Source organism: Physeter macrocephalus, chromosome 4 (genome assembly GCF_002837175.3).
Source record: "Physeter macrocephalus isolate SW-GA chromosome 4, ASM283717v5, whole genome shotgun sequence".
Taxonomy (NCBI): domain Eukaryota; kingdom Metazoa; phylum Chordata; class Mammalia; order Artiodactyla; family Physeteridae; genus Physeter; species Physeter macrocephalus.
In genome coordinates, this window is record NC_041217.1 from 60,558,447 (window position 1) to 60,569,958 (window position 11,512).

The 11,512-nt window shown below is 52.0% G+C and overlaps 1 protein-coding gene across 5 annotated transcripts in view; it reads right to left on the reverse strand.

Moving 5' to 3' along the window:
• The window catches only part of GPR161 (G protein-coupled receptor 161), a 70,762-nt gene that overhangs the window by 4,897 nt on the left and 54,353 nt on the right, over positions 1–11,512 (reverse strand). For all 5 annotated transcript variants that reach the window (XM_028488682.2, XM_028488681.2, XM_028488684.2 and 2 more), the window contains 2 exons: positions 6,148–6,872; positions 359–463 (listed from right to left, as the gene is read on the reverse strand). In XM_028488682.2, the coding sequence (XP_028344483.2) occupies positions 359–463; positions 6,148–6,872 (830 nt within the window). The remainder of the gene's footprint in view (positions 1–358; positions 464–6,147; positions 6,873–11,512) is intronic.

The following is an 11,512-nucleotide window of genomic DNA, read 5'->3' on the forward strand; positions in this document are numbered from 1 at the left end:
GAGATAACACAGCTCTTAAAAGTCAATTCGAGACTGAAAACCAGGCAGGTTGACACTGGAGCCTGCACTGGACGATGGTTATGATATTTCGAGTAACAACTGACAATCATTTAGCATTTTAACTTTTCAAAGGCTTTCACTTAATTTGAATCTCACAACAACCCTGCATGGCAGGGAGAACAGGAGCCGAGATCCCCACTGTAGAGAGGAGGAAACTGGGGCACAGAGATGCTGAAGAGCCGTGACTGGAGACCCAGACCCTTGAGTCTCGCCCGTCCACACCGTGGGAGACATCTCCCTCTCCCCACCGGCTCCCACCCGGCAGGCACTGGGGAAACGCGACAGGTGAGGGGCTTACCTGAGTCCTGAGAGCAGCTGAAGCCGGTGTCCCCCGTGCTGCTGCTGTTCCCCAGGGGCTGCCCGCCTGCCATGAGTGCCGTGAGGTGTGGGGAGAGGCCCAGGTCTGCAAGGCAAGGTCGGCACCGACTGCACAATCCACGGCCCGCCCAGTCCCCAGGGGCCTCGCCCCAGCTCCCGTCCGCCCCGTCCTCCTCGCAAAGCGTGCTCTCCACGCACTGAGGACACGAAGCTCTTGGCTGCCCTTCCTTCACTTCGCCCCTTGTTCCTATCCCAGGGAGTCTGTGACAGGATTCACTGGGTCCCCCCAGAGGGGAAGCGCTCGTGATAAACGTCAAACACCAACGAGGCAGGTGGGAGAGAAAAACGAGGTGAACAGTCCTGGGAGAAGATCTTCCAGTTCAACACGGGTGCGTGTTGAACTCCCGAGATCCTACCTGAATACCAAAGGGGATGTTTTTTGAAGAGGCCGAAACCCCCAAATGAACAGGATGTTTATAAGCTGGAAGGTGGCAAGTGGGCAGTGAAACTAGCCCAGGAAAGAGCTGACTGAGGCTGGCAGAGGGGGAGGCCTGGAAGGAGGCCCCCAGAAGCTCAGGAACTGGAGGCCCGGAGTCTCTGCAGGCAGGTGGGGCTTGATGGAAAGTCTCTACAGGAAGCAGTGGGTCCCCTCCACTGCTGTTCCCAGTTCGGGGTCCAGGCTCCTTCCTGCTCCCCATGTTGGCAGGAGAGTGGACAGAGTGAACTGGGGAACTCTGACCTTAGCGACACCAGGCACATGGCAACATGGCAAAAACCGAGGGAACAATGAGAGGCTACATAGTTACCAGCGGGAGCCCCGCCCCACTGCCTCACCTAACCTGGGCAGGAGACCAGAGACCCCGTCCCCAGGGAGATCCAGCCAGCCAGAGAGAAAAGCCCCACAGATCCCAAGAGCCGGGCACCCCGTGAGACAGCTCAGTCCCACCACCGCCCAGGGCTTCCCGACGGCTTTCCTGGGCCGACTTACTAACCGTGAGGGACAGCGGAGATCACCAGATACTTAAGGAAAGGCACTAGCAGAGATGGGGGAATACAAAAGTAAGGGAAGAAGGAAAGAAGGGAGAAGAAAGGATGTCTCGGGAGACAATGTAGGGAGCTTAAGAAAACAAACAGAATTCTAATTGGGTGTCCTTAGAAAACTGAGAAAATAATGAATCCATGAACAAAAGAGCTGGAGGCCATAAAGACCATGGAGTTAACAAAAAAGGCACTCTTAGCAACTAAAAAAAAGCACAGAAAAGTCAAACTCCTCCGATCTCACGAGGAAGACCTACCTACCTGCCACAAAGGACCTGCCACGGAGGACCACCAGCGTTCCATCCCCCAGCAAACCTACAGACAGGAGACACCTCCACCCTGTACCTTCATCCTAATTCTTCTGAGGGGACAAAGCGACATGACACACATGCTCTCCTTTCTCCTTCAGAGCCACGGAGGAAATGATGGGGGCTGAACCCGTGCAGTCAGAGCACGCTGCTCTCAGAAGCTCCCTGTCATGACCTGTGGGGAGAGCACTTTTGCAAGGAGCCTTTCCCTCTCCTGGGGGTTGGTGTGGAGCTCTGGGGCCAGAGAAGAGCCCAAACATGATCACCCGCCTCCAGGGTCTTGGCCTCAGAATATGACTATGTCTCAGCGGGAAGCCCGGCTTGCGGAGGGGGTGGGCCGCTGGGGGAACATCCACTGCCTACCGGGATGGCTGAGGCCACAGTGGGTTCTGGACACCACCTCTGAGGCTGCAGTGAAAGCCAGGCACAAGTCCTGGTCTCTACCAGTGGGAGAAATCATTGGAGCCAGACCAGTGCGGCTCGGCTAAGAGATGTGGAAACAGGGCAGCCAGGCGGCAACTCTCTATTCTGTGTTTATCCAGCATTTTACCACTGGAGAGTAGACTCAGTTACCCTGAGTTTTTTCACATGAAACATCCACACATCTACTGCGCTGGGCCCAATCCAACCCCTTTCACAAATTTTTTTTAAAAAGAAAGAAAGAAAAAGGCACAAAACCATATAGGCACAAGGGATCAGATCAGAAGCCTGGAGTGGCCAGAAGAGTCATGAGTGCCTTTGAGAGTGCAATTCTGGGGTGACACTGGCACTTTGAAGTAACCAGAAGACCTCTACGTGGCACCAGGAAGGGAATTTGGTAAAGCAAGGCAGGAAATTTCAAAGGCCCCAGGGTCTCCTTCCTTCCCTCCAGCCCAGAGCTCACAAGGGCCCTGAGGTGGGGCATTTCCTCTGAGCAAATGGGAGTCAGCATTCTTCTCTGCAGAAGATAGCTGGAAAGGCTCTATTCCCAGTCCCAGGAGCTTCGAGCATCACACAAGTGCAGCATTTGGAGAGGCTGCCCTCCCACCATGCCCAGGCCTTCCTCGAAGCCTGGGTTGGGCTGATGTCCGGGCTGTCCACCCCAACTGGGTTGGCAAGTGGCAGAGTTGCTGGAGAAGCCTGTGGCCCTTTCTCCTGAAGGCCCCTTCTTTGCTCCGATCACCTGTAGTCACCTGTCAGCTGTGGATTTGTAGTCTGGCCTCCCAAGACCAAACGTAAGCACTTAGCTCACCTTTCAGCACTAGACTCAATGTCCACTCCAGGGTTGACCTACCCACCACGAAGTGGCCCTGCCTGGCAAACCCCAGGGAGGCCAGAGATCTCAATTCCTAGGGGAGCCCCATGGGAATCTGCTAATGAGACCTCACAAGCAGAACGTATTGTGGTGGCCCGGTGACAGCTGGCACCCAGGGAAAACCTAAGCTGCTGCACTCCTTCAGTTTGGGGCTAATAGAATGAGAAAACCAAAATCCATGGATTATGGCTGAAATCTATGTATGAGATAAACATGACTGCCTGTGTAAAACTCCTGGCATCCCAGAGTCAGTAGGAAAGCTCCAGGTGTTTGCGGAACGCCACTTCACTGCACCTGTGCTCACAAGCACTGTTAGGAAAGTTCACAATTCCATGTACTGAATCCTCTGGTGAAAACTCTGCAGATGCCTCTATGCAAACGGAGAGGAACAAAACAGAGACAGGGCCTCCGAGCCTTTTCTTGCTGGCTTTGGAATAAATCTTACCATCCTTCTTACCAGGGATGCGAGGTGGAGGGCAGAGTTCTCCCTCTGGACTAGAAAGGCCGTGGGCATTCCTGGCATGTGCGCACCTCCCGAAGTCAGGACATCCCGGGAAGAGACGGCAGGGATGCCCCCAGCTCCCATTCAAGGGGAAGGCCAGCAACTCAGAACCCATCACCCCACATGCTCTTCAGCCCAAACACACCCCACAAGACTACCTTTCCCTCAGTGAGGAGACTGCTCACTGCCTTGGACTTGCCAACCCAACCACAGCTGGTGTTTTCCGCCTGTTCTCACAGCCTCACAAACTCTTCCAGGATAATCTCAAGTGGCTTGCATGGAAAATCTTGGCCCCCAAAGCAGATGTTTCTTTCTGTTCTTTCTACCCTCTCCTCCTCCATTCTCCTTCCTCATTTTTTCCCCTTCCTCATTCTTAACTTCACTGGAATCGAAAACATTTAATTTTTTTTTATTTTTTATTTTTTGCCTAGAAGGTAAGTGATTTTACAAAATCTGAACAAATGAGTTAATCAGTGAAATGAAACCAAACCCTGAATGTACTCCTCCTGGCTCACAAGTCACACTTGGAATCATGGTCTTGCCAGTGGCAGGGGGTGGGCACTTCAGGAATTAAAATACTGGGGTCCTGAGAGATTTTTTTCTCCTATAGTCAGAAAGTCCCAGAATTCCTTCCTTTCTCAAGAAGGAACACTCCATCAGTCCCTGAGATAAATCAGTGACATTGGTTTGTTTAATTGCCACATGGAAAAGACTCCTATCATCACTACCACTGAATATTCATGATAATTAAGAGTTGTTATTTCTTTCCACTCTCTTGAGAGGGGAGGTGGAAGACCTATTTCCTGAGGAGGAAAAATTATCTCGAGCAGCGTGAGTTGCCCAAAGTCATCTGGCAAGAGACTAGACCTGCAGTCTGAACTGGCGCTTTCCTTGAATATGATCTGATAAGTGCCCTCAGAGTGTCTCTTTCAACAGCCTGTCCAGATGACAGTCTCCCTCAAACAACAGTCATAACTGCAGAGGCAAGATCCATCAGTGCATGCTACAAACAATGGGAGCCTCAAAATATCTCCTATGTTGTACTTATTAATGACAATGGAAAAAACAGTGAATTTACAGTGGGGAAACCTGGCAGACGCCACCTTAACTGTAGGGATTGAAAGTACTCTCCGCCAAATTCATACACTGAAGCCCTAACCCCCAATGTGATGGTATTCAGAGGTGGGTCCTTGGGAAGGTACTGAGGTTTAGAAGAGGTCATGAGGGTGGGGTGCTTATAAGAAGAGACTGGAGACCTTGCTCTCTCCTGTCCCTCTCCCCAACCCTCCGCCATGGGAGGACACAGCAAAAGGACAGCCTGGAAGAGGGTCCTCACCAGAACCCAACCATGTTGCCACCCTGACCGCAGACTTCCAGCCTCCTGAACTGTGAAAAAATGAATGTCTGTGGTTTAAGCCACGCAGTCTACGGTAGTTTGTTGTAGCAGCCCAAGCTAAGACATCAACCGAGAGATCAGGGTAAAAACTAGCTAGTAAAGAAGACCTACTGACATATGTACCCCGGCATGCTCATTAGGAAGAACACATCACCCGCCCAGCCTTGCCTGCCAAAAAGGTTATTACCTCATTGTGACTCTGAGAACACATGAGCTACATGCAAATTGAGGGGCCTTCTACAAATTTCCCGATCAGGACTCTACAAAAAGTGTCAAGTCATGGAAGACAAGGAAAAAGAAAGACTTGTCAAAGACTGAAGAAGACAAAGGAGATGTGACAACTGTATACAACATGGGATCCAGAACTGGATCCTGGAACAGAAAAAGGACATCAATGGGAAAATGGGTGAAATCTGAGTCAAGTCTGTAGTTGTTAATAGCACTGCACCCCTGGCAATGTCTTAGGTTTGATAGCTGTGCTACGGTTAGGCAAGATGTTAGTACTAGGAGAAGCTGGGTGGATGGGTATTCTCTGTACTGTTTTCCCAACTCTTCACTGAGTCTAAAATTATCTCAAAAGAAAAAGGTTTAGAAAAAAAAAATCTATCCCCAACTAGAGTAATTCCTCTGGGTCTCATCAAAGGGGATGGGATCATGTCCAGAAACTGTTAGCTCCGAAATCAGTTATCAGATGGAGGAGCAGATTTACACGTACCAGATAGTGACATTTCAGTGAGAGAGTGGAGGTCCGCCATCAACACATCCTGAATTATTAGGGACAATACGAGGAAACCACTGACCTGTGAGGAAAGGCCCAAGACGGAGTATGTTCAGGAGAAGCAGCTGAGGAGGGGAGGAAGTGCTTTAAAGAGGACCCTGCCTTCAAGGAACACTGAAAGGTGAAGGTAGCCTGGTCCAATGCTTGGGTTCTTTTTTCTCTAGATAGATCTATCAATATACTCTCCAGGCCAGCGGGCCATGGCTGTGGTCACAGAACACGGATTTCTGAACTCTGGTGTACCCTGCCTTGAACTGCCGAGCTCAGGAAATCTGCTTGGGAATCACAGTGGACACTCTGGGATGTTCCTTCCCCAAAGGAAACCTGTGTTTTAAGCCCTGAAGCAGCAGTCAGTCTGAGACCTCGCCCATCAACCTGCCCGAACACCTGCAGGACCACAGGCTACACCCGCCTGAGGGTGGGCATCCCTTCCCTGACAAGTGCCCAAGTTACCTGTGATCCTGTTAGAAATACTGAAGAGCCTGGAAGTCCTCTGCCGCTGCACAAACGGTTCCCGGTAATACCGATCCCCAAAGCACATGCCCAGTAGTTCCTTGCGAACCGTCTTGTTCCAGAGTCCATAGATCAGGGGGTGGCAGATGGCACTGGTAAAGGACAGCCAAGTGGCCCAGGTCTCCAGAGTTGGGGAGACATAGTTCTTCCCCCAGAGGGCCTCAGAGGTGATGACGACCATGTAGGGGCCCCAAGTGACCATGAAGGCACCAATGACCACCAGGATGGTGATGAGTGCTTTGCACTGGTTGGCCGAATAGACCACGCCCTGAAAGGCGTTCTTCCTACTGCCTGAGGAAGAGGTGGAGGTGCTGGAGTTCTTCCTCCCGTTCCTGTGCGCGTCCTCCTCCACAAGGACCACGGTGCCACAGTGCACCTTGCGTGCCTTGACCCTGGCCACGCGGAAGATGAAGCCATAGCACACCAGCATGACCAGGAAGGGGAACAGGGCACACCAGATCTGCCAGAAGGCGGTATAGCCAGGTTCCCGGTGCCACGCGGCCACACACATCCACTTGAACTCGTCAAACTCCACCGATGACCAACCAAATAGAGGTGGCAGGCAGCCGATGAGGGAGTGAAGCCAGATGTAGGCAAGCGCCACCACGGCTCGGTTGCCTGTGATCTTCATGGGGTACACCATGGGGTACAGGACAGCATAGTAGCTAGAAAAAGAATGGAGGCAGGTGAGTAAAAATAGAGAAGACACACCAGGAGGGGCATCCACTGCTTTCCTAGGTAGCGAGCTCTGTTGGATTTCTCTCATTCAACACTGCCGTGCGGTGAATGCTTCTAAAAGCAGCACCTTCTCTCAGCCCTCCCCGGACAAGTCACAGACTGGCCACGTCACACAGCTCCGTGGAACTCTTCATCGGAGAACGGCTGTACACCAGGAAGAACACAGAGCTCAGGCGGCCCTGTTTCCAGAGCCCACTCATATTTGGGGGTGTGGCAGGTCTTCAGGCATCTACAGGAGTTCTAAGGGATCATGCATCAAGCCAGGTCACTTCTGTGTTTCTGACAGTAATCCTTTTAGATCTGTTTTCAGAGAGTCCTCAGAAACCAGAAGAACATCTAAGGATTATGGGGTACATTCATTCAGTGAACGTTTACTGCAGGCCTGCCACATGCCAAGCGCTGTGCTATGCACCGGAAACACAGGTAAAAAGATGCAGGGGGAGACAGACACATAAGCAGAATAGGAGGCTCTGGAGCAGAAAGGGCTATATTTAATCCTCACAACAAGTCTTTAGAGTGACTGGCATTATCATTATCCTCATCTTAACAGCAGAGGAAGGATAAATAATCTGCTCTAGATAAGGAAGGGGAAGAAACAAGATAAAAACACAGGCAACCTGACTCTACAGTCCCCAGCGCACATGCCAGCAATTCCCTGCAAACCGTCTTGTTCCGGAGTCCACAGACCAGGGGTGGTTCCTAACCCCTCAGCTCTGTGAAGAAGGAGAGAGGCCTGGAGAGCTACTGATTCATACTGACAGGGCCTCGGATCCAGACTGCAGGGTCAGGGCAGACTTCCTGGACCAGATGGCCCACAAACTCAGGTCTTAAAAGATCAGAGGAACAGCTGAGGCAGAAGGCCAGCCTTGGCGAGACGCCAAGGAAGAACCCAGAGCTCAGGCAGCCCTCAGGAGATGTACCTGAGCACCGGCTCAATGAGGAAGCTGCCTGTAGCTGAACCAGGCAGGGGCGGGGTGATGGTGCGCGGGGAGAAAAGGAGCCAGGGGGCCGGGACGTGCCGAGCCTTGCCAGCCAGCTGAGCTCTGACCCTTTAACTGGAGGGGTGGGAGGATTTAGACCATGGGGTTGAAAGTAAACCACCAGCCTCCCCAACCAGACATTTTATCCAAAGGAAATGTTCTTTAATGATGGGGCTTCTGCAGGAGGGCAACGTGTGGCGGGACAGGGGTGACCACACTGAGGCTGCCTGCTCCAGGCGGGACCTTAGGAGATGACTATGGCTGTGAGCCTCACACACCACCTGTGAAGCCACCTGCTCCACCAGGACCTTCCTGAGTGACCCCTGGGCACTGGAGCTCAGGGACAGGGGCCATGGCCTGAATTACCACCTGCTGCCTGGGGCAGACTCTCATGGAGGGGTCCCTGTATGAAGGGCCTTCCAAATCAGAGGCAAGACGGGGACTGCTGGTCTCAAGCCTCGAGGCCCCACCAAGGTCTAGACTGGAAGGAATGTTTCTGAGCGTGGAGCTTGATGAGAGGAAACCACTGTGATTATGGTATGGATTACAGAACCCCTGCACAGAGCCTGGGGTAAAGCAATTCCTGTCGTATGCTGACATCTGGGTTCGCATCTTGCAAACGCCACGCAGCCCCGTGAAAGAAGCATGCCTTTGGAGTTGGCAATCCCTGGGTTCAGATGGTGACTCTGCTGTCCACTAGCTGTGTGACCTTGGGTAGCTGATCTAACCTCTCACAGCTTCAGTTCCTTTACCAGGAAGATGGGAATCACAGAACTTCTGGCATAGATCTGCTCCAAGGACAGAATGGGCTAGAGTTGGGGGAAAGGGCTGGACGGGGCCTCCCTTTAGATGGCAGCGGGGACAGAGCTGGGACATTGTGCACTGACCTTTCCCCCTTCCTTCCTGAAGACAGAATCCCCATCTGGCTCCTGCAAAACTGCTGTGACCACAGGGGACACTGGGCCCTTCTAAGCACCAGGGGATGAATCAGGCCATGCTGGTGGTATTCCCTCCCTTGCCAGGTGACCAGCTGAGGCACTGACCTGTGTGACATCATCTGGCAAATGAAAGGTGAGGGGAGTTTGCTGGGGTGGGATTGGGGGCACTTCCAGGAAGGTTTTCTTCACTTTTAAAAAGAAACAAGGCGGATATTTCTACTTTCCTCTGCCCATTTAAAACTCGTGCAGGCCCTCTGACCTCAGGCAACACTTCAGGGGCGAGTGTACAGGTAGGTGTGGGAGGCCAGGCCTGGGGAATATGAGCTGTCCCCGGCTCCTCTGACCAGCTACGTTCAACCAGTCATCAAAATCATTGTGACGAATCAGCTGTCCTCTGCAACATAGCCTTCTGGCTATTCTCAACACCAGTTAGTATTATTATTCAATGGCAAAACTTCTTTATTGTAACAAGTGGTATTTATATCACTCACTGTCTGAGGTTCTGGGCACCAGCAGTTCCTGTGGGATGTGAGTGATTTCTCCCAACTCAGTCCGGAGGCCCATTGGGACGCTCGGGGACAGAGTTGGTGCTGGCTCCTGAGAGGTCAGTCTCCTACAATCAGATGAGCCCCCCAGAGGCCAGAGTGCTGCCTGTATATATCCATACTCTCCAGGGGTTGCATTGGTTTTAGGGTTTTTTTGGCTAAATGTATATACATTGCAATGCTCAAATCTACACCTTTATCAAGATATAAACATGCCAACATCTGTCCACAAAAAGAACTTTTTTAATGGGTTTCATAGATTTGAAACTTCATTTTTTAAACTTAAGCTTCATTTAGGCCTAGTTGCAGGTTCAAAGGAAGATATAGAACAAAAGCAACTCCCTATTCCCTGCAGGTTAATACAGGCCAAAACGGAGGGGTTTTCCTTTGTTTTCCGTACTCTTAGCTGTCTTCTGAAGCTCTCGATCTTTTCTCCAACAACTCATTTTTAGACACGAGCCCAAGCACCACCCTTGGTTCCCAAAGAGGCTTTTGTGATGTCACGTGTAACTTCAAAGTGGTAATACCCGTAGGGGCTCCAATGCTTAGCTCTCCGGCCACGAGATCACCCACTTAGATAACGACGCCTGTTTTTAATAAGATGACTTCACTAAAAACATGAACAAAATCTAAGCCAACTACAGCTACCTTGGAGTGAACATGTTAACTTAACGTTGAAAAATCTCCTGGCTGCATTATAACTAACCATCCCATAGTGCTAGCTACTTTCATTTAAAATACTATTTTTAGAGCTGGAGTTTCATCCATGCTGGTGTGGAATGAAAACATTAGAAATGTCTTAACAGGACCTGAAGCACTGGCAACTTCAAGGCTAAGCCAGAGGTGACCATGTTGGACTTATTCACAGTGAAAATCTTCCCAGGTCGAATGATGTTCCCCACCTGGACCTGTTTCCACATGGCTGCTTTAGGACACTGACATCTCGATGGTGAATTTCACTCCAGCCAGCTATTCTTTTTATGCTCTGCCTTTGCTCTCTCTTCACAGGGCTACAGAACGGACTCTTGGCTCATCTGCCAACCAGTTTGACAGATTTCTTTAGGTAGCGTTCTTAACTGGGGCTGGGTGGCAATGTCTGGAGACATTTTGGGTTGTCACAACTGGGAGGTGCGGCTGTCATTTAGTGAGTAGAGGCCAGGGATGCCACTCAACATCCTACACAGGGCAGCTCGTCACAACAAAGAATTATCCGGTTCAATAGGTCGACCGTGAGGGCGGAGAGAAGATGGCGGAAGAGTAAGACGCGGAGATCACCTTCCTCCCCACAAATATATCAGAAATACATCTACATGTGGAAGAACTCCTACAGAACACCTACTGAACGCTGGCAGAAGACCTCAGACCTCCCAAAAGGCAAGAAACTCCCCACGTACGTGGGTAGGGCAAAAGAAAAAAGAATAAACAGAGACAAAGAATAGGGACGGGACCTGCACCAGTGGGAGGGAGCTGTGAAAGGAGGAAAGGTTTCCACACACTAGAAGCCCCTTCGCGGGCGGAGACTGCGGGTGGCGGACGGGGGGAGCTTCGGAGCCGTGGAGGAGAGCGCAGCAACAGGGTGCGGAGGGCAAAGCGGAGAGATTCCCACAGAGGATCGGTGCTAACCAGCACTCACCAGCCCGAGAGGCTTGTCTGCTCACCCGCCGGGACGGGCAGGGGCTGGGAGCTGAGCCTCGGGCTTCGGTCAGAAGCCGGGAGAGGACTGGGGTTGGCTGCGTGAACACAGCCTGAAGGGGCTGGTGCACCAAGGCTAGCCGGGAGGAAGTCCGGGAAAAGTCTGGAGCTGCCGAAGAGGCAAGAGACTTTTTCTTCCCTCTTTGCTTCCTGGGGCGCGAGGAGAGGGGACCTGGGGCGCGAGGAGAAGGGATTAAGCGCGCCGCGTAAAGGAGCTCCAGAAACGGGCGCGAGCCGCGGCTATAAGCGCAGACACCAGACGGGCATGAGACACTAAGGCTGCTGCTGCCGCCACCGAAAAGCCTGTGTGAGAGCACAGGTCACTCTCCACACCTCCCCTCCCGGGAGCCTGTGCAGCCCGCCACTGCCGGGGTCCGGGATCCAGGGACAACTTCCCCGGGAGAACGCACGG